The sequence below is a fragment of the Phocoena phocoena genome, chromosome 7, assembly GCF_963924675.1.
Source record: "Phocoena phocoena chromosome 7, mPhoPho1.1, whole genome shotgun sequence".
In the NCBI taxonomy this organism is placed as follows: domain Eukaryota; kingdom Metazoa; phylum Chordata; class Mammalia; order Artiodactyla; family Phocoenidae; genus Phocoena; species Phocoena phocoena.
Genome location: NC_089225.1, coordinates 42,143,396 through 42,169,188, shown reverse-complemented (window position 1 = coordinate 42,169,188; position 25,793 = coordinate 42,143,396). Strand labels below are relative to the sequence as shown.

Here is a 25,793-nt window from a genome sequence, read left to right as displayed (position 1 = left end):
GAGTCATGTACCACAATGTTCATTGCAGCTCTATTTACAATATCCAGGACATGTAAAACAACCTAAGTGTCCATTGACAGATGAATGGATAAAGAAGATGTGGCACATATATACTGTGAAATATTACTCGGCCGTAAAAGGAAACGAAATTGAGTTATTTGTAGTGAGGTGGATGGACCTAGTGTCTGTCATACAGAGTGAAGTAAGTCAGAAAGAGAAAATCAAATACTGTATACTAACACATATATATGGAATCTAAAAAAAAAAAAATGGTTTTGCGGAACCTAGGGGCAGAACAGGAATAAAGCCACAGACGTTGAGAATGGACTTGAGGACACGGGGAGGCGGAAGGGTAAGCTGGGACGAAGTGAGAGAGTGGTATGGACATAGATACACTATGAAATGTAAAATCGATAGCTAGTGGGAAGAAGCTGCATAGCACACGGAGATCAGCTTGGTGCTTTGTGACCACCCAGAGGGGTGAGATAGGGAAGGTGGGAAGGAGACACAAGAGGGAGGAGATATGGGGATATACGTATATGTATAGCTGATTCACTTTGTTATAAAGCAGAGACTGACACACTGTTGTAAAACAATTATACTCCAATAAATATGTTAAAAAAATTCGTCAATCTAGAAATAAATGGACAACTTTATTTGAGCCATCCTGAAGATTATGTACCTGGAGACAGTCGTTCAGAAAGGTCTGAGGGCTGTTCCACCAGTTAGATGTCAAAGCACAGTTATATAAGGGTCTGAGACAAAGGGTTATAAGTCAAATGACAGATTACACAATCCAGATCTGTGCTTACAAAGCTAATAGTCGGTCATCATAACCCATTAAAAGATTAAGGAGAAAGGTGATCTCCTGAGGAGGTCTGGTTAACGCAGATGCACGTACTCTCTACAAGGGAGGGAAGAGGGCCAAGCAGGCAGATGAAAATTTTGTTTAAATTTTTTTTGTCTTGCCGTCAGATATAAATTTTATTTCATCAAGGTCATAGTTAAGTTTGAACCATATAGTGTTGGGGAAGAAGAATTTTCCTCTACCATTCTAGGTTCTTCTCGTTGTTCTAATAATTAAATTGACATGAGACAGATTAACAGGGGAAAATCACACTAAAGTTTAATAGCTTGTATACATGGGCGTGTCCCAGGAAAACTGAGTAAGTCGCCAAAATGACCAAAGCCCTTACCTTAAATACCAGAGGGAACTGCAAGTGGGAAGGCCTTGAAGCAGAATGAACTTGGTATGTTTAAGAAATAGAAAGACCAGTGTGGTTGGAATGTGTGAATGAGATGAGGGTAGAGAGATGATCAAAGGCAAGATCACCCAGGGCCTTATAGGCCATTTAAAGAAGTTTGGATACTATCTTAAAGGGTATGGGTACAATTGAAGGGATTCAACAAGGTCAGCTTAGAGTTTTTAAGAGGTTACTTGGGCTGCTGTTTGGAGAATGCACTGTAACGGTACAAAGTAGAATGCCTCTGTCATCCAGGCAGGAGGTGATGGGGGCTTGAGGCAATGCAGGGACAGATTAGATGTGCAAAATCTTCCAGAGTGAAAAAGAATCTTAATGGATAGGATATGGGTATGAGTAGAAGGCAGATGGTATGAGGATTGTCAATATTATCAAAGGCTTGAAACAAGAGACCCTATAGAAATTACACACTGAGGTTTATCCCTATATTCCTAAAGCTGGTGAGCAATCTCCATGATTCTTGGTAACTTGGCAGAGTTTCTGAAAATCATGGACTTGTGTGACTTTTTCTTCCATTTAAGAAGATTTAGGTTACTGCAAAGGCCACTAGACATGATCAGTTCAACCTAGTAGATATGGAACGAAAATGTATGAAAAATGTGTTCTGCTATTTAAAGAACCACTTGACTAGTATCTTGCCCTGGGGGTGCCATAAAAAGATGTCAGTTCAGTTTGGTGCTCCTCAGGTTGGGTTCTTAGGAAGGAGATGCTGAGGCAGAGTTTGGAGTGCTAGATATTTATCAGGGATCCATACCTGTGAAAGGAAGAAGGGAGAAGCAAGATTGGGCAAATAAAAAACTCAATTTCAATGCATGTCCAACAAAGTGTGGGTCAACCCCGAAGGGAGCTCTGGAGCAAATATTGCCCATCAGAGTGACCTGCATTAAGCCCAAACTGCTGGTTCTTTACATCCTTGCCTCACTCTGTCATTGGGTATAGGCTACCCCAGGAATGTGTGTGCCTTTGGGCGAGGCTGTTCTCTGCAGCTGAGTCCAACCCTGAAGCTGGTGACAGGTACGCATCAAGTGCTTTCTAGAAGTGGATTGCACATCCCCATATCCACCACAAGTACTGCATTGCTGAAGAGAAGTAATAAGTAATTTGCCTAGCTGCTTTATTCTTTAATTTAGGTATTTCTTTCCTCTCGAGAACTCAAGATAAAACATACACAAGTTTTTAATCACAAAATATTTACCAGTCACTGGGACAATCCAAGAGAGGGTAACGAAGAGATAAGAGATTGGTTGGAGAAACCAAGATCAGGAAAAGCACAAAGAGAAAAAACTAATGGAAGGAGGCTTCTAGGAGCAAAGAGAAATTTTAATAAAATACGTGGAGTTATGGCATCCGGTCCTAGACCTTATTTCAAAAATCACTACAATGAACATATCTTTAAAACAGTTTTTAAAATTACATTGTAAAATGTTATTAGCTCTCTTTTGTTTCCTTGACAGATATGGAAAACATGGATAAAAGAGACCGACCATTCATGACAGTTCAGAAAAATGATACCTCAGGTATTTTTTCTACTTCTAAGCCTGTTTTATGATTTATGGTGGATTATTGGTGATATAAAATTGGAATGTTGATTTTCAAAAGTTTAATAATGGAAGGTTCATTTTTTGGTCACATTGAAGATTTCTCCAGTTCCCTTACAATAGTCAGGCCAACCATTCTTTCCTGTGCTTGTCCTTAAATCGTTTGGGAGCTTCTTGCAGTCATGTGATCCATGATATACTTAATAAATCTTAATTGCCTTACATCGCACAGCTGAATTTTTCACATCATTGAGGCAATGATGCTTGAATTACCCAAATTTTTATACTTCATGCTACTTGGCCTTAGAGTATCCTCTACCTATATTTTACTTTATCAAAATAGTTAGTATCAAACTAAACGAGGACATTTTATATGCTTGGATGGAGAATGGCTGCCCAAACATTTTGTATCATTTTAATCTTATCTGGCCTATTAAATTTTTTAGGTTTCAGTTTCAACCTTTTTTCATATTTAATTGAAATCAATTTTTCTAAGTTAAAAATGCAGCTATGACTTTAAAAATTCTATTTACTTAATTTGATTCATAAGAATGTGATACTTAAATATTCACAGTTGATGACTAACACATTTTAAATAAAAAGAATGGTCACACTTTGTAACTTGACAATATAATTTTCTAAAATTCTCAATGTACTAACTTAAATGGAAGTATTCCTTTTATGCCCTTTTAGAAGTAATTTTATGCAAGGAATATAGTGGTAATATTTTTTAAATTTCCAGAAATTGAGGTTCAAATATACTACAAATATTGCAATATATTACTTCTCATATTTGCTTAAAAATCTTTAAAAATAAGACCTGCAGTCAACATGTTGCCATAACTCTATTTTGACTTCCAATAACATAATACTATTTCTTTGTCATTTTCTGTTTTTGATGAAAAACAGATAATCTGGTATTTCGTATGAAAAACGAAATGAGAAGCACCAAGTATAAACCGGTAGACTATCAACAATTGCATGCATTAACCGAAGCAAAAAAATTAGCTTCTGCCTCTACGGAGCTAAAGGTTAGAAGTTGTGTGTGTGTGTGTGTGTGTGTGTGTTTTCTAGTTTTGGAAAATTGAATTGCTAGAAAGTAAAATGGTAGTTACAATGAAATGTGAAAATGAATAACATTCTAAATAGTTTTTAGAATCTTCCAACTATTGGTAATAGTGAATAGCAACATTTTTTTTTCCTATTTCTTTATTTTTTTGGTTGTGTTGGGTCTTTGTTGCTGTATGTGCACTTTATTTGTGGCGAGCGGGGGCTACTCTTTGTTGCGGTGCGTGGGCTTCTCACTGCGGTGGCTTCTCTTGTTGTGGAACACAGGCTCTAGGCGCATGGGCTTCAGTAGTTGCAGCACTAAGGCTCAGGAGTTGTGGCTTGAGGGCTCAGTAGTTGTGACTTCTGGGCTCTAGAGCGCAGGATCAGTAGTTGTGGCACACGGGCTTAGTTGCTCCACGGCATGTGGGATCTTCCTGGACCAGGGCACAAACCCGTGTCCCCCTGCACTGGCAGGCAGATTCTTAACCACTGCACCACCAGGGAAGCCCTGTGAATAGCAACATTTATTGAATGCTTTCAGACACTGTGCTATGTAGTCTACATGCATTACTCATTTAATGTTCTTAACAACCCCATGAGGCCTGAATTCAACTTTATTTTTAGAAAGATAGCTATCTCATTAATTTTCAACAATTTCTAACATAATCTAAAAAAAATTAAAATTGCTAATAAGTGCTAGCCATGGGTTATCATCTAATTTAAAGCTCCTTCTGCAACACCATACAAAGTATGCCCCCAGGTGCCTCTCTTTTCTCGAATTCCCTTTTTGCCCTGATCTAAGAAGAGGTGAGCCTCGACTAGATTTGAAAGAGGTTTATGTGCAAGTGATTGTGCACAGTATTTTAGGACCATGGATGGGTTTAGGATTATTCAGGCAGTATGTTTCCCTCTTATGCAAATAATAGAGTACATTATAAACAGCATTTTCGTTGCTTGGTTAAATTTAAAAATCTGGTTTAGCAAAGCAACATATTAAGCAATTTACAAGCTTTCATGTGTATTTAATAATTTGTGTTATATTAGTTTTACATAGCTTTTTATTGTTAATGTCTTTTTAAAAAGGCAACTCTCATGATTTCAAGGCACATTTGATACCCTATTCTGGGGAAATTACCATATATTCATGAGCTATGTCTCCTCAAACTAAGGAGACCACTTAAAAAGTAGGGCACTCACTATTTGTTTGTTTCAGATATAGCTTTAAAATAATTTAATGTTATTCAAAGAAATTTTATGGCAAAATCACTTACATAACTATCATCCTAATAAAACTATTTTCATATTTCTGACTTCTGTACTGATCTGTTGTATATATACCATCTATACACATATGTATTGATACATATAATAAATACTTATTATGTGCCTTGAATATATAATGGTGAACAATATATAACACCTACCCTCATGGGGTGTACTATTTGCAGGAGAGAGGGAGGAGAGAAGCCAGTGTTTATCAAATAAGCCCTGAAATAAAATTATATTAAATATAAACTCCAATAAAAAAGGCTGTCTGGTGTATAATAACAGGACTTGATCCTAATTGGGTGGGAAGGCTTTTCCAAGGAAGTGACATTGTAATTGGAATCTCAAGGACAATAAGAATTAGCCAAACAAAAACAGGAGTGATGAGTACTCCAAATAGAAAAAGATGCATACCTTATCACATTCCAATTTTTGGATATTTAGGTTGTATCCAAGTTTGTGATATTGGAAATCATGTTTCCGTAAATATCTTCATGCATAGACACTTTATGTGGATAAATTCCCGTGATTGGGATGTCTGAGCCAAAAAGTATGAATGTTTTTTAGTTCTCTCACAAAATACTGTTGTACTAAAGTTGCCACTACAAACGTTTTGTCTGCACCCTTTTCAGTATTGGAATGTGTACAGTTGACTCTTGAGCAATGTGAGGGTTAGGGGTGCTGACCATCTATTGGAAGAAAATCTGTGTATAATTTATAGTTAGCCCTCCTACTCAGCCCTCTGAATCCAAGGTTGCTCTATATCTATGGCTCTACATCCTCAGATTTAACCAGCTGCAGATTGTGTGATACTGTAGTATTTAGTGAAAAAAATGCACGTATAAGTGGACCCATGCAGTTCAAACCTGTGTTGTTCAAGGTTGACTGTACATATATGTTCATATATATATTCCAAATATTATCTATATAACTGTTCATCCATCTGTCTGTCCATCTGTCCATCCATCTATTCCTCTATCCAGATGCACATTTTGGATGAATGGGGAATCATTGAATGTTAAAATCAATATTTGGTCAAAGTGAATTTCTCTTTGATGATAGGATTTCTATCAAAGAGTAAACATATTTAAAAGTTTAAATTATTAATGTGGTTTTTTGAGTTTGACATTAAGTTCAGGGACAATAATTTCTTAGCACTGTCAGCTAACTATAGTGCTTCTCTGGTCACTGTGTTATACATTTATGAGATTAAATGGATGATCACTCTCAACTGACATTTTAAATAACACCAATAACCTTTTTGTTCACAGAATATCATTCATGAAGAAGCTTTTTAGTTATATATTTTCTAGAAATAACTTGGTACCTGGGATTCATAGCTTGGCAAATCTCAAAAAATCTCTTGCCATCAACTACTGAAAATGGTTCACATTCTGTAGCAATCATTTTGACAAGCTTTTTTGCTTCCATTTTTAGTCTCCATCAATTCATAATAATAAATAATTTTCCTTTTAAAGCATTTTTGTAATATCCGTTGTTTAGAATTTGGTCAGTGAGAACAAAATGTGTCCTGGATACCTCATCATTTTCAAACAGTCTTCTTTCCTTTATACAATCTTCATTTTTTATTATATCTAGTTTAAGGAAGATTTATTGGGAATGTCATTTTCATGATTTTTGGATTCTTCCCTTCTCATTTAATTTAGAGATATAAACTTGACATTTTGCTTTTAATTTTTTCTTGTAAGATGTGAGCAATTCCCAAATAGGGCTTTTTCTTGAAAGGTACATGGCTTAAATGGAATTAGATAACTGAAAATTAAATACAATTCTTAAAATTTAGTTTGTTTAATGTTATGAATGCTAATATATCAAACAGCCTACATCAACTGGAATTATGATAATATTGTCTCTGTTATCCTTTCTTATATTATTGTTTAACATTTTATGAAATATGTGTTGACTGAAGAATATTTTATTCTTAATGTTACATAGTTAACACATTCTCTCTTAATATTTGTATTATCAGTCAACTCCCAATTTTTTTTTACTAATTAAATATGCCCATTTTTTTGCACATGAAATTAACAGCTTTAACAATCATTATTACTACGACACTTTACTGTGACAATATTAAATGTAAATATACTCAAGCTGAATGATAGAATGTTAACATTTAAAGCACATAAGAAGGACTTCCCTGGTTGCGCAGTGGTTAAGAACCTGCCTGCCAATGCAGGGGAGACGGGTTCGATCCCTGGTCTGGGAAGATCCCACATGCCACGGAGCAAATAAGCCCATGCGCCACAGCTACTGAGCCCGCGTGCCACAACTACTGAAGCCCATGCGCCTAGAGCCCATGCTTCACAACTAGAGAAGTCACTGCAATGAGATGCCCATGCACTGCAATGAAGAGTAGCCTCCATTTGCTGCAACTAGAGAAAGCCCGTGCACAGCAACGAAGACACAACGCGGCCAAAAATTAATTAATTAATTAATTTTTTTAAAAGCACATAAGATTTTTGCTTCAAGTTACATCTAGAATGCTTAGCTATATTTGAAAAGAAATTAACAGTATTTTTAATTAAAAATAAATTAGGAAGTCTTGCCTGATTCGTTTGGCTGGTATTGTTATACTGATTAGATGTGATAGTGACCTATATAATTGCTGTGTTATTGATCATGCACAAATTCCAGGATGCCAGATGAGCCACTGATGTGCACATTGAGTAATCTAGTCTTTCAAAGGCTGAGACTGAACCTGAAGCCAAATAGTAGATGTGAGCTGAAAATTGAGACCAATTTTTGGTACATTATATGTTAACTGTTCATTCCCAGTTTAAGTACAAAAGAGATCTTTACAATTATTTTTATTTGAATTTCTTTGCTTAGCAAGAATGAATATTTCTTGTCCAACTCAAGTAATCCATCTACTAGTTCTTTTTTTTAAACACTATATTATGGAAAATTGCAAAAATATGCAAAATTGGAGTGAATGGTATCATTAATCTCCACGTAACATTATCCAGCTTCAACTATGAACAACTCTTGGCCGTTATTTCTTCTGTACTCCCACCTACGACTTCCCTCTGCACCAGATTATTTTGAAATTTCAGACATCATAATATTCACCATAAATATTTCAGCAGTATCTCTAAAAGATTAGGGCTATAAAACCCCAAACCCTACAATACCATTACATTAAGATGTTCATGATTTCTTAATAATTTCAAATAATCAGTGTTAAATTTCCCTGATTGTCTCCAAATTTTTTTCATAAAGTTTATTCAAATTAGTATCTAAATAATATCCATATATTACAATTGATTTTAATTTTTTAGGTTTCCTCCTCCATCCTCTTGTGTCCTTTTTTTAAATATAAATTTATTTTATTTTATTTATGTATTTTTGGCTGCATTGGGTCTTCGTTGCTGTGCACAGACTTTCTCTAGTTGTGGTGAGCAGGGGCTACTCTTTGTTGCAGTGCACGGGCTTCTCATTTCAGTGGCTTCTCTTGTTGCAAAGCACGGGCTCTAGGTGCCTGGGCTTCAGTAGTTGTGGTGCAGGGACTTAGTTGCTCCGCACCATGTAGGATCTCCCCGGACCAGGGCTCGAACCCATGTCCCTGGCATTGGCAGGCAGATTCTTAACCACTGTGCCACCAGGGAAGCCCCATCCCCTTGTATTCTTATAATTTAATTTTTGAAGAAATTGTAGTGTTTATCCTTTATAGTTTCTTACAGTCTGGATTTTGCTGATTACATCCTGGTGGTGTCATTAAACATATTATCCTATCTCTTGTATTTCCAGTAATTGGTAGTTATATCTGGAGACTTGATCAGATTCAAGTTCAATTTATTTTGGTAAGAACACTTATTGACAGAATCTCTGTGCTTGTCTTTTTCTATTATAAATTGTGCTGCAGTGAATAGCTTTGTTCACCTATCTTTTTATACTTCAGCCAATACAGTTTTCAGGTAGATTTCTATAGGTAAGATTGCTTGGTCAAAGGATAAATCCATATGAAACTCCAAATTCCCTTCTACGGGGGGTTGCATCATTTTGTATTCCCACTAGCAACATAAGAGAGAGAACATGTTTTCCCATAGCCTCACACAGTGTTTTGTTAAATATTTGAGTTTTCGCCAACCTGATAAATGAGGAATTGCATCTTAGTATAGTTTTTAAAAAATTTTTATTTCTTCAGTTCTGTATTGAGTTATAACTCACATATAGTGAAGCACACAAATCTAAAGTGTACATATCAATGAATTTTGACATAGGTACATGTAACCAACACTTAAATTGTCCACTAATTACTGTTGTTTATATCTAAAGATGGATCATCTGGCCTAAAGGGCTTTCACGGTATTTCAGGGTACCTATTTAGGGTTTTATTATCTTGGCTCATCACAATAAACTACTTTCGAATGTATTACTTTTGTAAATTTTAATTCATCAGCATTTTGCATAAATCATCATCCACCTAAAATATTGCTTTCAAATGGCTTATTGCTCAGCAAAATGAATTGGAATCCCCTAGAAATTACTCTATTGAAAAAGATACAATTTTAAATCTTCTTGTTTGTTTAAAAACTTTATTTTTTTAAAAAAATTTGGCCAAAGATAGAAGTAGAGTCAATGAGTTAATTTACTAAAAACTCAGGATGTTCTGCAAAATATTCGAAGTGTCTAGTGAAAAACTGTAGCTTTATTTTCACTTTTATAGTCTACTTAATTGGCCTTTCCCTGGGACCAAAGGCAGTAGCATTGATTTTTCTTTAAATTATAGAAATGTGTCTACATCTTTCACCAATGTGTTTTAATTTTTTTGTATAGTATGGACCAAATATGTCAAAGAAATCTAATTTTTAAAGTTGTGCCTGCTGCAACAAACTTCAGAGACTATAGATGGTAAATAGTTGGAATGAGTTTTAGGCATTCTTCAAGCAAACACAAGTGTCTGATTTTAGAAACACTACATATATAGTTTTATTTTTTCTGCGAAATAGAGAGATGGCTGTATGTTTTCCTGCAATGTTCTGTTCTGACTTATTTATTTATTTATTTTATTTATTTACTTGTGGCTTCATTGGGTCTTCATTGCTGTGTGTGGGCTTTCTCTAGTTGTGGCGAGCCTGGGCTACTCTTCGTTGCAGTGCGTGTGCTTCTCACTGTGGTGGCTTCTCGTTGCAGAGCACGGACTCTAGGCACACAGGCTTCAGTAGTTGTGTCACGTGGGCTCAGTAGTTGTGGCTTGCGGGCTCTAGAGCACAAGCCACAGGAGTTGTGGCGCAGGGACTTAGTTGCTCCACGGCATGTGGGATCTTCCCGGACCAGGGATCGAACCCATGTCCCCTGCAATGGCAGGCGGATTCTTAACCACTGCACCACCAGGGATGTCCCTCCTGTTCTGATTTAAATGTACTTTTCTCCTAAATTTCATAATTGTAGCACTCTTTAAGAAAAGATTTGACTTTGCCTTTGTGTTTTTTGGTTTTTTTTTTTTTGCGGTACGTGGGCCTCTCACTGCTGTGGCCTCTCCCGTCGCGGAGCACAGGCTCCGGACGCGCAGGCTCAGCGGCCATGGCTCACGGGCCCAGCCGCTCCGCGGCATGTGGGATCTTCCCGGACCGGGGCACGAAACCGTGTCCCCTGCATCGGCAGGCAGACTCTCAACCACTGCGCCACCAGGGAAGCCCCAACTTTGTGTTTTTTTAAGTAATGTTTGGGTTATTTTGTTTTCTTATACCCCTAATTTTGAATCAGTAACCAGAACAGTGGAAAGATAAACTCAAGGTTATGGTAATCAGTGAATGACAGCTAGAAATAGCATGCATTATTGTCGTTTTAGAACTTTTCTTCTGAAGTTTTTATATCTTCAGTATTGATCTGTTAAGCCTTTCAGGGTACTAAGTATTCTAGTAACAGGGAAAATATAAAATATGCATATTTCATCAAGTTTCTGATTTCAGATTAACACTTTTAGAGATGTTTAAAAGTATTAATATGAAATACACAAGTTCATCATGTACATGTCAGTCAGAGTCTAACCACTTAAGGATTTAGAATAGAGGGGTCTTTAATGCAGGAAATCGTTACACAGGTGATAGAGCTGAGAAGCCAGAGGACTGTGAACCAACACAGGGATTAGAACAGAAGTGAGTCATTGCCTTGCCTGGGTTGGAGGGACATTTAGAAAAAGCAAGGTTGTAGTACACCCCATAGGCTGAGGTTACCCAGAGATAGTTAGAACCATAATAGAAATGTCAAGAAATGTTGGTGCAATGGAGAAGATGCAGATGCTTGTGGAGACCCCTCTGGGAGAGAGAGGGCAGGAGAAGTGAGTAATTCTTTGGCTTCTCCCTTCCTCCCTCCCTCCCTCCAATCTCCCACTACCAATGTCTCCCTTTGGCTGAACCCAGCTGTAAGGCAGTTGCTAGGGGTGTCTGAGAAACGCAGGCTGCTCTCTGATGTGGAGCAGACGAGGAAAATGGCCAAGAATGGATCTTAAGATAAACAGACCCAAGCCTGACATATCTTATCAACACAAACCCAAAAGCATTTTTTAAAAGTCATAAAATTCGGGAAAAATTTAAATTTAGTTGAAAATTTGGGTTTCAATGCTACCTGATTTTTCACTGTTTCCTTGTTTAGTACCTTCAAATAAAGATTTGCCTGAAATTTAAAATTTAAGTTTTAATTAAAAATTTTATTTACAAAGTCATGGAGTTGAAAGATTAAAATTGTATATACAGTTCAAGGTCACATTTCTAGTAGATACTGAAGCTGAGACTAAAGCCAGGCCTCCTAATAACTTATCCAATGACCTTTTCCCATCCAGTGCTGAAGGATCACATAAAACCAATCTGCGGCTTCCCTGGTGGCGCAGTGGTTGAGAGTCTGCCTGCCGATGCAGGGGACACGGGTTCGTGCCCCGGTCCGGGAAGATCCCACAAGCCGCAGAGCGGCTGGGCCTGTGAGCCATGGCCGCTGAGCCTGCGCGTCCGGAGCCTGTGCTTCGCAACGGGAGAGGTCACAACAGTGAGAGGCCACAACAGTGAGAGGCCCGCGTACCGCAAAAAAAAAAAAAAAAAAAAAAAAAAATCTGAACACTGAGGTTCTATGTGATTATGCTGTTTATGAGTTTGATGGTCTTGACCAAGTCTTTTAACCTCTCTGAACTTCACTGTCCTCATCTATAACATGGGAATAACGATGCCTATGATGCCTGGCAGGGAAGATGTGTAAAAAGGCAAGAAAATATATGGAATACTCTTGCAGATTTTCTGGGGCTAGATGAATTAAGGTGTTATTTATTGTATGTATGGAAAATAGAATTACTTCACCTTTAGAAAGTGCTAATGTTAGAAAATGCACGAATAGGACTGAAAAAGAATAAGTATTTAACTTAGAAATTACAGATTAAACATTTTTATTGTGGAAAACACTTAAAAGACATGGAAATTGCTCCTCTTTTGTTCCTTTAAATCTAGATCAGAAAAGCAGTGCAGACTTCAAAGATATCTAAAGAGCAAACACTAATAAAGCAACACAAGCAAGTGTGGTGGCAAGAACACCAAAGGCTAAATGAAGTCAGGTAAGAACTGAGAGAAATCTCAATTAAGAACATGCAGGAATTACTGAGATGCACTTACCCAGGTAGATGTTCTGTAAATTTCCATATTAATTAAACTATTATAATCAAAATTTAAAGTTACAGTTGAATGTGAGTTAAATTAAAATCCTTTCATTTCTTCAGTTTAATTTGGAATCCAGTGAATATATTAATATGTCTTTTCCTTTCCTTAGGAAAAAAAGAAAGATAATCTTTTATGTCTGCTAATCACTTACTCTTCTGCACTCCCATTCATACATGTATTTATTTATATTATACTTAGTATTTTGGACTATAATGTTTTGCTTACATATTTGTCTTCTTATGAAGTGATAAACTTCTCAAGGACGAGCATCCCATTATATTCATCTTTACGTAGGATACATAGAAATAGACAGATTAAATGCTTTCAGTAAATGAATGAACTAAGGGATTCAAGTTGAGTGATTTCTAAATGTAATGGCATCATAACTAACTTGTTCAGTTTGGATTTTTGACTTTTACTATTATTTCCAACAGTCACTTCAAGATGAGTTAAAACAAAATAATGATTTTATACTTGATCTTAAATGTAATCTTTGAGAAATAAATTTTTTTTCAAAGGTCAACCAGAAAGTGAAGGCAGATGTGTTTCCCCTCCTTTTAAGGCATATATATTAGTTTTAATGATGGTGGTATTTATAAAGTATGCTTTTTAAAATATATGCTTGTAAGCATATATTTTATATAAAAATAGATAATTTTGTGGTCTCATTCTAAGCTAAATTTCCAAATACCATTAACTTCACTTTTGACATGGGTACTTTTCATATTGATAGGAGTTTCCTATTCTGGCAAGTACTTCCTAAATGTGACATAAAAGACTCATGATTGGAAATAGTTTTACATCATTACATAACTTAAAACAGAGAAAAACAAAATTATATAGACTGTCATTCATACTTCCACTATAGAAACAAATCAGGCCCATTTTATCCCTCAAAATGTCAACTTTTATGGAGAGAACTTTTGAGCCCATTGGAAATTTTTTTTTAGATTTGCATAATTGAAATATGATAAAAACAAAAGCCATTAGGAAGTTTTAATTATTGTGCTCACTGATGCAGGCTCAAATGTAAGGATGCTGGAGAAAGTTTTTTATCTTGGCTCTTCCACACCCTTCCTACCGTGTATATACCTTGTTCTTGAGCGAGGTAAAGGAGGCACATAGATTTCATTATGGAAAGTAATTCTTTTGGGTGACCTGGAATGACACAAAGGTGATGGAAATGAGGAATATTCAAGTAATAACGTTATGTCTTGAAACTTGTAAGGGTTGAAAATTGGACAAAAAAGAAGAATTCCAAGATAACTTTCTGTGTTATTCTAGAATGTAGGCTAATTACAACGTGTATTCAGTGAAATTAAAAACTATTAGTGATAGGAGGAAAGTTTGAGAAATGGCTAGAAAGTTCGAGAATTTAGGGACGACCAGAAAAGCAGGAGTTTAAATTCTATCAGTGTCTCTCAATCTTTAAAACCTACATTCCCTTTTAATAAAAGATGGAAAGTAAAATATTCTTACTCATCACCATAAGAGACTCCCATCTGCGAATTTCAGGTCCCCAGCAGGTAAGGACCTCCAATGACATCTGACTTTTGCTGGGTAACTTAGAGTATGCCATCGTATGTTAAGTACTTTACATGGTTTGTTTCATTTACAGTGGCCCTACGGAGTAGGTATCATTGTTATCCTCATTTTACAGATGAGAACCTTGAGGTTCAGAGGATTAAAATTATTTGCATAAGGTAAACCAGCTAGTTTTTGTGGAGGTGGTATTGAATCACTTGCCTTTAACTCCTGTGCTCGCTGACCTTGGAGCTGTGCAGCTTTTTCTGTTTTCCATGGGGTTCCATTCACATCACCTGAGATCTAAATGGTCTAGGCTTACTAGGAAGAAAAAAAAGATTTGCCAAACCTTAATTCTTTAAAATCTGTTGTAAGAAAACTAGACAATTAAAATTTCAAAATATAAAATTACATTTTAAATTTATAGAATTTAATATTTAAATTTATAAAATTATATTTACTATGCTTTCCAAACTATACCCCTTGAAGACCTTGATACACTTTGCCAGGAGTGCTTTCTTCCTTGTTTCAGAGTGACTGATTTTGAAATTAAAGAGGAAGTTATTTGTATTGGCCATGTGGTAAAGAATTGCAATTATTATTTTAATAAGAACTTTTGACTAATAAAGTTTGAGGGATTTATTTGTAAGCCTTACTACTTTTACTGTAGTTTCTGTTAGAAATATATGTGGTCTCTTACAATTTTATTTTTAAAGTATCACCTTTATACAGAATATATCATGGAGCTTTACCAACAACAATTAAATATTGTCTGGAAAAGTGTCTTTAAAGATGAAATTGAGGTCAGTATTCATAACTGTGTGACTCAGGCCATCTGAGAATTTGCTCTGATTCATTCCGTAGCCAACAGTTGTGAGATTTCCCTCTGTGCCCTCTGTGGTACACAGCTTGGGACAGACTCTTAAAAGAGAGTGAAGCAGATCAAATAGCTAGTCTGAGGTACCAAGCTGTCTGAACTGCTGAGTTCCTTCCTTATTGGAGGGACATGGCTCTGGCCTTCAGCCTGCTCTGGTGCCCGAATTTTCTGCTGATCTCCTGGCTGTTAGTTCCACTAAGGAACTTTAACATCCTCTCTTACTCTGCCTTTCACAATCCATGCCCCTTTGCTTATTGTTTGCATAAATGGCTTTTGATTCTACCAGTCTCCAGTGCCCCATGTTTTCCTTGTTCTGCCGAAATTGGTAACTAAGTGTACCCTAGAAATCCTAGGAAGCTCTGGGTAATTTTTGATGTTCTGAGGAGACTGACTGTACTACACCTAGAACTTTGGCAGCGTCCTAGGAGGACGAGGACCTGTGTGAAAGTAGAGTCCTGAGAGTTCAAAAATGTCCTCATCAGGCAGGTGGTTGCATTGCAACTGGGCATATCTAGGAAGTAGATTAATATATCCTCTAGGCAAACAGTCACACAAAATCTCAGGAGAATTTTTGTAGTATCATCAGATTCAGTGGTACCAGAGGACAGGCCAAGTAACAGTAGGAGGTACTTAAGTTGGCAGATCTGGATATGGAATGTTGCCTTACATTTGTCCCCTATTCAGATGTGGAGACAGTTGTCTGTGCTGCAGAGTTCTGACTTGGTGAACACCTGGGACTGAGTCTACATGTCAGTGGTGAACAGGCAGGGTTTTCCTCCCCAGAGTTACCATTTTAATGCTCTTGAGTGCATCGCAGTTTTTATCTATATTTCCTAAATCATATTCTACAAAACAGAAATATTCTTCAAGATACTCCATGGAAAAAAAAAATTTTTTTTAATTAAAAAAAAAAGATACTCCATGGAGAATAATGAATTTCATCATCCTAAAAATTAGGAAAATACTTCATATTTCATCCCCTTTTTGGATAACCTCAATGTACTTTAGCATAATCAAGTTTCTGAGAAATCCTGCACTGTGGAAACTTGTCTGATTTGTTTAGTTCACCATTTCCCAGTTTTTCCTAGCATCTTATTGATGTTTCTGTTTTACAGGACACAATTTGGGAACGTTAGCCTGCATTCACAAGCTAGTCTCAGAGTCGTGTAGTACTTGCTCCTGGATTTTGTTAGGCAATTAGGACAATTAGATAAATAGGCTGGTCTTGTCTGATGGTTCAGGGTTGTTAATCTACAAAGCCAGGATGGAGCTTACTAGAATTATTATATGCACAGTAGCAGGTTGATCTCCTGTATGAACAAAGCCACTTCTCCTGTTGGTTTTTATGTTCTGCTATGGCCTTCTAGATGCTGAAAATATAAGAGGGCTGACCTAAATGGTTTAAAGTGCTATATTTTTGTTTTAAAAAATCCATTATTTAATAACTTGTGGGTTTACTCCACTATTATGCACTTATTCTCCATATAACACTTTCAAATGTAATCTTAAAAATACCTTTGACTGGGACTTCCCTTGTGGTGCAGTGGTTGAGAATCCGCCAGCCAGTGCAGGGGACACGGGTTTGAGCCCTGCTCCAGGAAGATCCTACATGCCACGGAACAACTAAGCCCGTGTGCCACAACTACTGAGCCTGCACTCTACAGCCTGAGAGCCACAACTACTGAGCCTGCATGCCATAACTACTGAAGCCCGTGTGCCTAGAGCCCGTGCTCTGCAACAAGAGAAGCCACCACAATGAGAAGCCCGCGCACCGCAATGAAGAGTAGCCCTCACTCGCCACAGCTAGAGAAAGCCCGCGTGCAGCAACGAAGACCCAACACAGCCAAAAATAAAATATATAAAATTAAAAAAAAATACCTTTGACTAAGACCACATGCTAGAAAAATAGACAGTAAGTGTCATCTACAATAGGACCCCTCCTTTATATATACAAACAAAACACTGTCCCACATTTGTGAATTGGCTTAGAAGATGATGGCACATATGTAATATAAAATACTATGCAGCCACTAAAATAAATGGCAATTATGAAAATTATTTAGAAATATCTTAAAGTAAGTTAAAAAAGAAAAACCTGAATATAAAATGGTAAATATGCCATAATTACAACTAGTTAAAATATCCATGCATGTAGACAAGGGTTAGAAACTTATAGGCAAAAATAAAAATAATCATCGTATTAGTGTTGTAATTGTTGCTATTTTCTTATTTTATACCATTTAAAATATTGTATCTTAACAGTCATAATAAATCAAAACTCTTTTTATGATTTTATTAAACCTGCCATAAATAAGGGATAGACTGCAATATTTTTAGATGTCCATTTAGAGCTGGTTATAGTTTTACTCTAAAATGACTATATTTAAATAATATAGTAAAAGATTATTGAGATTTATTATGTTTTTGGTGTATAAAAATATATACTTTTACTCCCATTTCCCTAGGTCAGGACCTCCTCATCTCTGAACTTTTTAAATAACCTCCTTGTTGATCCAGGTTTGCCTGATCCCCTCCTCTTCATCTTCCACTTTTATTCTTCACCCTCCTTCTAGCCCATCCTCCATCTTGCTGCCTTGGAAATCTTTCCAAAACACAGATCTGAGCTGGCATGGTCAGTTTAATATCCCTCAGCAGCTTCCCAGTGCCCGGAGCTCTCTCCACCCGAAATAGTGCCAGGATGTACCCCGTCCTTGCCTTGCTCACGCTGTTACTTCTCCTGGAGTATTCACTTATGCTTCTGTCTATATCAGTGTCCTGGCAAGTACCTAATCCATGTTAGGAATTTAGTATGTGGTCTGAATTAGTGAACAGGTGAATAAAACCACATTAGATTGAGTGTTTCTACTGTTAGTCATTTTTTAAACCTATATATATATATGTTTATGATTGTAAAAGAATTGATTGAGATAATGTCTATTTCAGATGGAAAATGGAATCTGAAATAAAATCCTTACTCAATGAAGAGAACATTGGAAATGAATGTCTTTCTGACCTTATGAATTTCGGTAGGTTTTTTTTTCTTTTTTGGTTCCACATTTAAAGGGGAGCTTTGTTTTGAAGATTAAAGTGGGCCACACACTTCATGTTCTTTTAATATTGCTGTTTGCTTTTTTCTAAAGGAATCCAAAAATAATCTGCATCTAATGACCTGTTCTTGAAGAAACTTAGAATAATAATGTGTTGCTTTGATTTAATTTTGTTTCACCATAGAACAAGAGTTATCGGAACAATGGTGCACATATCTTAAAAATGTAATAAATCCTCTTCAGCAATTGAGAGCAGATCTAAAATACAGACAGCATCACATTTCACAGCATTCACACTCACACAGTGAATCCAACTCTGTGAAAGTACTGGAAGAGGTCAGTATATTTCCTTTCCTTTTTTTTTTTTTTTTTTTTTTTTTTGCGGTTCACGGGCCTCTCACTGTTGTGGTCTCTCCCGTTGCGGAGCACAGGCTCCGGACACGCAGGCTCAGCGGCCATGGCTCACAGGCCCAGCCGCTCCGTGGCATGTGGGATCTTCCCGGACCACGGCACTAACCCGTGTCCCCTGCATTGGCAGGCGGACTCTCAACTACTGCGCCACCAGGGAAGCCCTCCTTTACTTTTAGTAATGTAATATTTTATTTTTATCCCAATTAGAAGAGTTGGAGATAAGAAACATGTACGCCTTATGTATATAAATAGAAGGTATAGCAAATTCTATCTACTCGGTATCTTAAACGTATCCCTGAATCTGTCCAAACATGCTAATTTCTCCCCGAGAATGTTTCGATGACCTCGTAACTGGCCTACCCGCTTTCATTCTTGCCCCTCCTTCCAGGGTATTCTGAAATCCTATCATAGGGGAGGGGGTCAAGTTATCCGCCTGGTAAATCCCTGCAGGGCTCCTGCCGGCCCACAATTCCTCCTGCGATAGGGGCGGGGCGGGTGCGCAGCCGTTAACTGTTATCTAGAGATCGTTAGCACGAAACCGTCAGCACGCGACCACGAGCGAGTGACCCTTAGCGCTGCGGTTGGAGGTCCCGCTCCGACACCAGTCAGCTTTATGGTGGTCCTCGCGGCAGAGAATGTGGTGAGAGGCGGATCGCAGCCTTCTCCCCCGGACCCTCCAGGCCCATTGGCCATGGGCCAGCGGTGAGCTGGGGGGCGCCCCGGGACAGCTGTCGTCTGCGGAGCTCCAGAGCCCCTGCCACGGCCGCTCACTGGCCGGGCCCAGGCCTTGAAGCAGCCGCAAACCTCTCCTTCATTCCCACCTCTGAGACCTAATGGCGGCAGCGGTCTCCGTCGTCGCAGTCCGTGGGTCCCGGCCCTGTTTGGGCGACCTGAGGGCAGGCTGGGCCCTGGGCGTCTTGCTCGCTCAGTGATGTCGGTTGGGCAGGGTCTGGGGACCCGGCGCTGAGGGCACTGCCCACTGAGATCTGTCTCCTCAGCCGGGCCTGGGCACTGGCTGGAGGACCCAGACTGGGTGCTGGACCAACGTTCCTGGGTCTGGTAACTGGCCGCGCAGGGACCCTCTCCTCTTAGCCTGGGCCTGGACCTCGGAGGGCGAAAGTTGAGCCTTGGGACCTTGCCCTTTCCTGTAGAACAGAGAATAACATTTTGTTTTGGTGGAGGTTTACAGGAACATCATGACCTGACCATGACCTGACCTCAAGAACAAAGGATCTAAAAAAAAAAAGAAAACAAAGAATCTGACACCAAGAAGTTTGCAACAACTAACCACACCCCTCTCTCACCGTTCTTCTAACAGGGCTTTGCTGAAAGCTTTCGGGGAGTTTGGGTTTTTTTAAGGCACGAGCCACCTGTCGCGTGGCATGGCCCTGCGATAAACCTTTCTTTGCGCCAAACTCTGACATGTTGGTATTGTTTGGCCTCGCTGTACGTCGAGCACACGGTAACACTCCCTGCACACACGGTAACACTCCCTGCACATTTACCTATCCGCCTCCTTTAGTCTCACCTCCTACGTGACACCCTCTTTTTCCTACTAGACCTTGTCCCACCGATGCTGGCCTTCTTCCTATTCCTCACATAAGCCAGACTCCTTCCTGTCTTGAGGCCTTTGCACTGTTTCTTCTGTCCTCCTCATGGCCCTTTTTGTCTTTTAGGTCTTAGCTTAAATGTCCTCTCCTCCGAGAGCCCTGTCCTGACCACCTGCATGAGAGAAGACCCAGTCACTCCCTATTACCTCAGCCAGTTTTTACCTCACTTACCTCTTCCTGATATTTTCTTACTTACTTTTTATGAGTTTAAGACTGTCTTCCCTGACTAGATGTAGGCTTTTAGGTGATTTTTCATACTTTATTTTTCAGTTATTCTGTAGTATTGTCATATTGCTTTCATAAATAATAATTAAAAATAAACATTAAAAATCCATGTCCAACTGGGGATTAGAGGCAAGGATGCAAGGAAAGGAGTGGGTGATTAAAGCAGAGGCAATCTGGAAAGCTTTCTGCTTCATCACAAACAAAATCCAAATGTGAGTGCAGAGTGGCTATGACTGAGCCCATTTTTGGGTTATGTGTCTAGAAACTCCTTTAAGGCTCCTTTGTCTGATGGGCACTGCTTGGCTATGGCATCTCTTGTACCCTCTTCCATGGGTCCTCAAAGGAACTTTCCCTTATCTAATTTGTCATCATTTAATGGCTTTTGAGAAAAATTCCTGTGACTTTAAATATAAATATTGGATAAATCAGTAATTTGCATACCACTTGTTCTAAATGTCCTATAGGTTGACTTCATGAAGAAACAATTGAAAGCCGTCTATGAAAGACTTAGGCTAGAGCAACAGAAAATAGAAAATTATCTTTCAGACTGGAGTTTGAAAGTAAGTGCGATATAGGTAGTAATTTATCGATTTGTCATTTACATTAAATAAAATAGTCATACAATTTTTTTTCAGACACTTGATCATTCTTCAGAAGAAAGAAGTAACCTGCTTAGTGAAATGCCCGTGGAATTAGAAACTTTGGAATGTCCATACCCTGACTTGAAGTTTTCAATCCTTAATGAATTCTGTAACTTTACAGAGAAATATCAAAAGAAACTTCAAGATTTTGATATGCAGTTAGAAGATATATGCAGGTAATAAAACTACTTGAATTATCTAGATTTTTGCCACCAAATTTTTACTTTTTTAGGGGTCACTATACTTCCTGTTTACTGTTTTCATAGATACTTTGTGACTGGAATACGACTATCAATAAATGTTTAGATTTACTGTTTGTTGAATAGAGAGGTTTTTTTTTCTCCAAAGTAATTTCCTTGAAATAATGGTTTTAAAGATTTTTATAAGGTTGAAACTTGTTGAAAATATCCCTCTTATTTATCTCTTTACTATACAGGTAAGAAATAGTTTTCAAACATGAATTTTTGATAACTATGAATATTTATTTCAAGATGTGAAGCTCTTCTTCAGTGGAAATTTACAAATCAGTACTAAAAATTGATTACAATGGAAAATATACCCATGGAATTATGTTACTTGTAATCTACTGTGATTTTGCCCTATAGTGAACACAAAGTATGTTTTATAAATTTTTTTTTTAGAAATTGAAGTTTAAAAAAGTGCATTTACAATATTGTGTTATTTTCATGTATACAGCAAAGTAACTCAGTTATATATATACATATTTTTTCAGATTATCTTCCATAATAGGTTGTTACAAGATATTGAATATAGTTCTCTGTGCTATACTGTAAATCCTTGTTGCTTATCTATTTTATGTATAGTAGTTTATATGAGTTAATCCCAAACTCCTAATTTTTCCCTCCCTGTCCCTCCCTTTCCCCTTTGGTAACCATAAGTTTGTGTTGTATGTCTGTGAGTCTGTTTCTTGTTTGTATATAGATTCATTTGCATTATTTTTTAGATTCCACATATAAGTGATAGTATATAATATTTGTCTTTCTCTGTCTGATTTAATTGACTTAGTATGGTATTCTCTAGGTCCCATCCTTGTTGCTGCAAATAGCAGTAAGAAAATGCACTTTCGATTGTATCCTGAGAATGACAGTCCTCTTCTGAATGACAACTATAATGTTAACTGACTTAAAATTCAGTGTCAGCAGGGCCATCTTCTCCAGTGTAAATTTTATATTAAAATTCATTTAATGAACAAACCCACAAATGCCACCCTGGGTCAGAGCAATAGTCTACTTCATGTAGTTTTCTGTATATGAAGTTTCTGGGAAACGTTTTGTAGCAAAATATGCTTTTTATTATATTGACCTCAAAAATTTCCCCAAAGAATATATACCTGAAAAGAAAGGAAAACTATTGAAGGGACACATGTATAGTAAATTAGCAATAGAAGTAAAAGGCTCTTCCTTTGAAATGAAAGAAGATGAATATGACAAGTATTAGTATTTCTTATATATGTATATATTTTAAATTAATTTATTTTAGTTTTTGGCTGCATTGGGTCTTCGTTGCTGCATGTGGGCTTTCTCTAGTTGTGGCGAGTGGTGGCTACTCTTCGTTGTGGTGCACGGGCTTCTCATTGTGGTGGCTTCTCGTTGCAGCTCTCAGTGCATGGGCTTCAGTAGTTGTGGCATGTGGGCTCAGTAGTTGTGACTCGCAGACTCTAGAGTGCAGGCTCAGTAGTTGTGACTCATGGGCTCTAGAGTGCAGGGTCAGTAGTTGTGGCTCACGGGCTGTAGAGCACAGGCTCAGTAGTTGTGGTGCACAGGCTTAGTTGCTCCATGACGTGTGGGATCTTCCCGGACCAGGGATTGAACCTGTGTCCCCTGCATTGGCAGGCAGATTCTTAACCACTGCGCCACCAGGGAAGTCCCTAAATGGGCTGTTTTGAATAAATAGAGGTGGTGGGCATCAGAAATCTGTGGCTAGTGGGGAGTAAGGCATGTAAATGCACTGTTCTAACTAGCCCAGTGAATTATATATTCAATTGTAATATTACTGGACTCTCATTTGCCAGTATCTGCCATTATTTTGATAAGGCCATTTCCCCTTTTGGTTTTAGTTATTAGGCCTTGTGAGAATTCACATAGATTGTATACATATATGTGTACACCTGCACAAGTGAGTGTGTGCATATTTTAAACAGGTGCCTACTGCTACAACATAAGAAGGCTGAAAGATCTAGGGGACATTTTTAAATTGTGAGAAATTTTCATTGGGCTAAAGGCAGTGGACATCATGGTTAATCCCCAATATTTATTTTAATTTCTCCTATTTTGTAGCAGCTTGCCAGTTTGGGTTGGAATGACTCCAACCCCAGATCCAAAGGTAGACCCTGATTGGGAGTGTGCACCAGTCCATAACTTCATTCCCCCCGGTCACAACAATTAGCTCAGGGTGGTCCAAATCTAGGCAAAGCTCAGAACTTTTGTTAGATACTTGTGAGGAGTAGTGCATTTTCTTCCCTGTGGATCTACCAGGAAAGTACATGGCTGTGGTTGCTGCTGGCAGCCATCTTGTGAATGAAGGACAATAGCACACAAGGAGAGGAGAGGGCCCAGACAATCATGGGGAAACTGGTCTGGTACTGTGTTTGAACTTCATGGGAAGCCAACCTCACTGCTGAATTTTCAAGGGCAATTAGTCCATATTAATGTCTTAAACCAGTTTGAGTATAAAATTCCTAATTTTATATAATAGTTGATTTGGTTTCAAAATATCCATGACTCATGAAATTAATCTGTCAATTTAGTACAATTGCAATTGAAGAATTGTTCAACATTATTCCAAAATTTATTAGGAAGATTAAGCTTGTAAAATCACCCAAAGTGAAGAATAACTTCTTCAAAATGAAGAATAACTAGGGTGGGGGAGTGGTAAAACTTGCACAGCCTAATATAAATATATATTTTAATATCAAAGTAAATTAGGAAGTTCATATGTCTGTAGCAGATCAATGGAACAAAATAGAAATACAGAAAACAGAAAATACCTATAATAATTTAATTTATTATAAAGGTAAAATTTTTATACTGTGAGGGATTATTTATATGACAGCACTAAATAACAGGGAATTAGAAAGTTAGGTTAGATCTCTTATTCCTTATGACTCAGTAAACTCCAGGTGCATAAAATGTGAAGAAGAAAATAATCATAAAAGAATTAGATAAAAATAAAAACAAGTATTAAATAATCTTGGAGTGGAGAAGGCCTTTTAAAAACACGTTACCTGCAGTGAAAATCATAAAGAAAAAATTAAATAAATGCAATGACATAAACATTTAATAAAATATAACAGGATGTTTCCCCAGGCAAGTATTAAATCTTTAAAGAATCAAAGGGACTTCCAGTTTTCTGTCCAGGAAGTAAGGAGCTTAGAATTTGCCACTCTGCTCTAATGAGGAGTAGAAAGCTGAACAAACTGGAAAATCAACAACTCTTCTTAACTACCTCAGAGAAGTTAGGTCACAGGGCAAACCACTGCCCCCAGAGCTGGAGACACAGGTGATACAGAGAATCACAAATTACCTGAGAGGAAACTGGTTTAGCAGAAACTTTCAGGGGAACCAATGTTGGGGTAGGAACACCTGGACTGTAATTGAGGAATTGCTTGAAGCTGAGTTGTGGACAACTTTGAGAGTTAAAAACTCTAGGGGGCCTTAGTTAAGGGGGATGTCAGCACACTTTTGTGAGTTTTACCTCAAGAAGTTCTACCAGGTACCCACAGTGAATATCTGAGAAAAATCCCCTCATGCCTCTCACGAGGGAGGGGAAAATGAACTGTTTGGAAATACTCCAGAGCATTCTGTTCTTAACAAAGGCTGCCCTCAGGAGAAGCTATTTTATTGGAGCCTAAACTGCTACAGTTTTATCAGAACCTAACCTACCTGGGGGCGGGAAAATACACAAGTCCAGCAGCGCTAGCCTTCCATGTTGGGGACGGAAATACCCAACTCCAGCCATCCTGTCCCACCAAAGGGAGGGAAAACTGAGAAGGATTTGTAGAGTTCATAGTCCCCAGATTTTCGACTGTGCTGAGGGTCAGTGCCCCTAACCCTCCCCTTCCTGCCCTTCTTCCATGTTGTCAAAAGGTCAACTGTATACTTGAATATACAGTGATTTATTTTTAGTTATTCATTGTAGTAGCTGAAGACTGAGGAAACAATCTTAATGTCAATAGGAACTAGTTTTGTAGATCATTGTACAATCATACAATGTATTATTTTCCAGATTAAAAACAAAAAATGATGTAGGGAATTCCCTGGCGATGCAGTGGTTAGGGCTCCACACTTTCAGTGCCGGGGGCCTGGGTTCAATCCCTGGTCGGGAAACTAAGATTGTGCAAGTAGTGTGGCCAAAAAAAAAAAAAAGTAAATACTTAGCATTCACTGATATGGAACACTTTCCAAGGGTCAGGATTAAGGTGTGATATAAGGTTAATAAGCAAGCCTTATATACAATGTACAGTACACATTGTGTAAAACAGGAAAAAGTAAAACACATACATATACATATTTGCTTTTATATGTCTGAAAAAATATGCAGAAATTGATAACGTTTGTTGCCTTTGGGAATGGAAGCTAGATGCCTGGGTGGGGGGGAATGTGAGGGAGAATTTTTATTGTAACTCCCCCCTTTTATTGTACCTTTTGAATTTTGAAGC

The 25,793-nt window shown here is 37.8% G+C and overlaps 1 protein-coding gene across 1 annotated transcript in view; it reads left to right on the top strand.

Annotated features, from left to right (window-relative positions):
- Positions 1-25,793, top strand: part of CCDC148 (coiled-coil domain containing 148) — a 262,676-nt gene that overhangs the window by 87,561 nt on the left and 149,322 nt on the right. Inside the window, exons 2-8 of the mRNA XM_065880879.1 lie at positions 2,717-2,779; positions 3,710-3,831; positions 12,574-12,677; positions 18,125-18,207; positions 18,413-18,564; positions 20,939-21,034; positions 21,110-21,291. Of these exons, the coding sequence (XP_065736951.1) occupies positions 2,717-2,779; positions 3,710-3,831; positions 12,574-12,677; positions 18,125-18,207; positions 18,413-18,564; positions 20,939-21,034; positions 21,110-21,291 (802 nt within the window). The remainder of the gene's footprint in view (positions 1-2,716; positions 2,780-3,709; positions 3,832-12,573; positions 12,678-18,124; positions 18,208-18,412; positions 18,565-20,938; positions 21,035-21,109; positions 21,292-25,793) is intronic.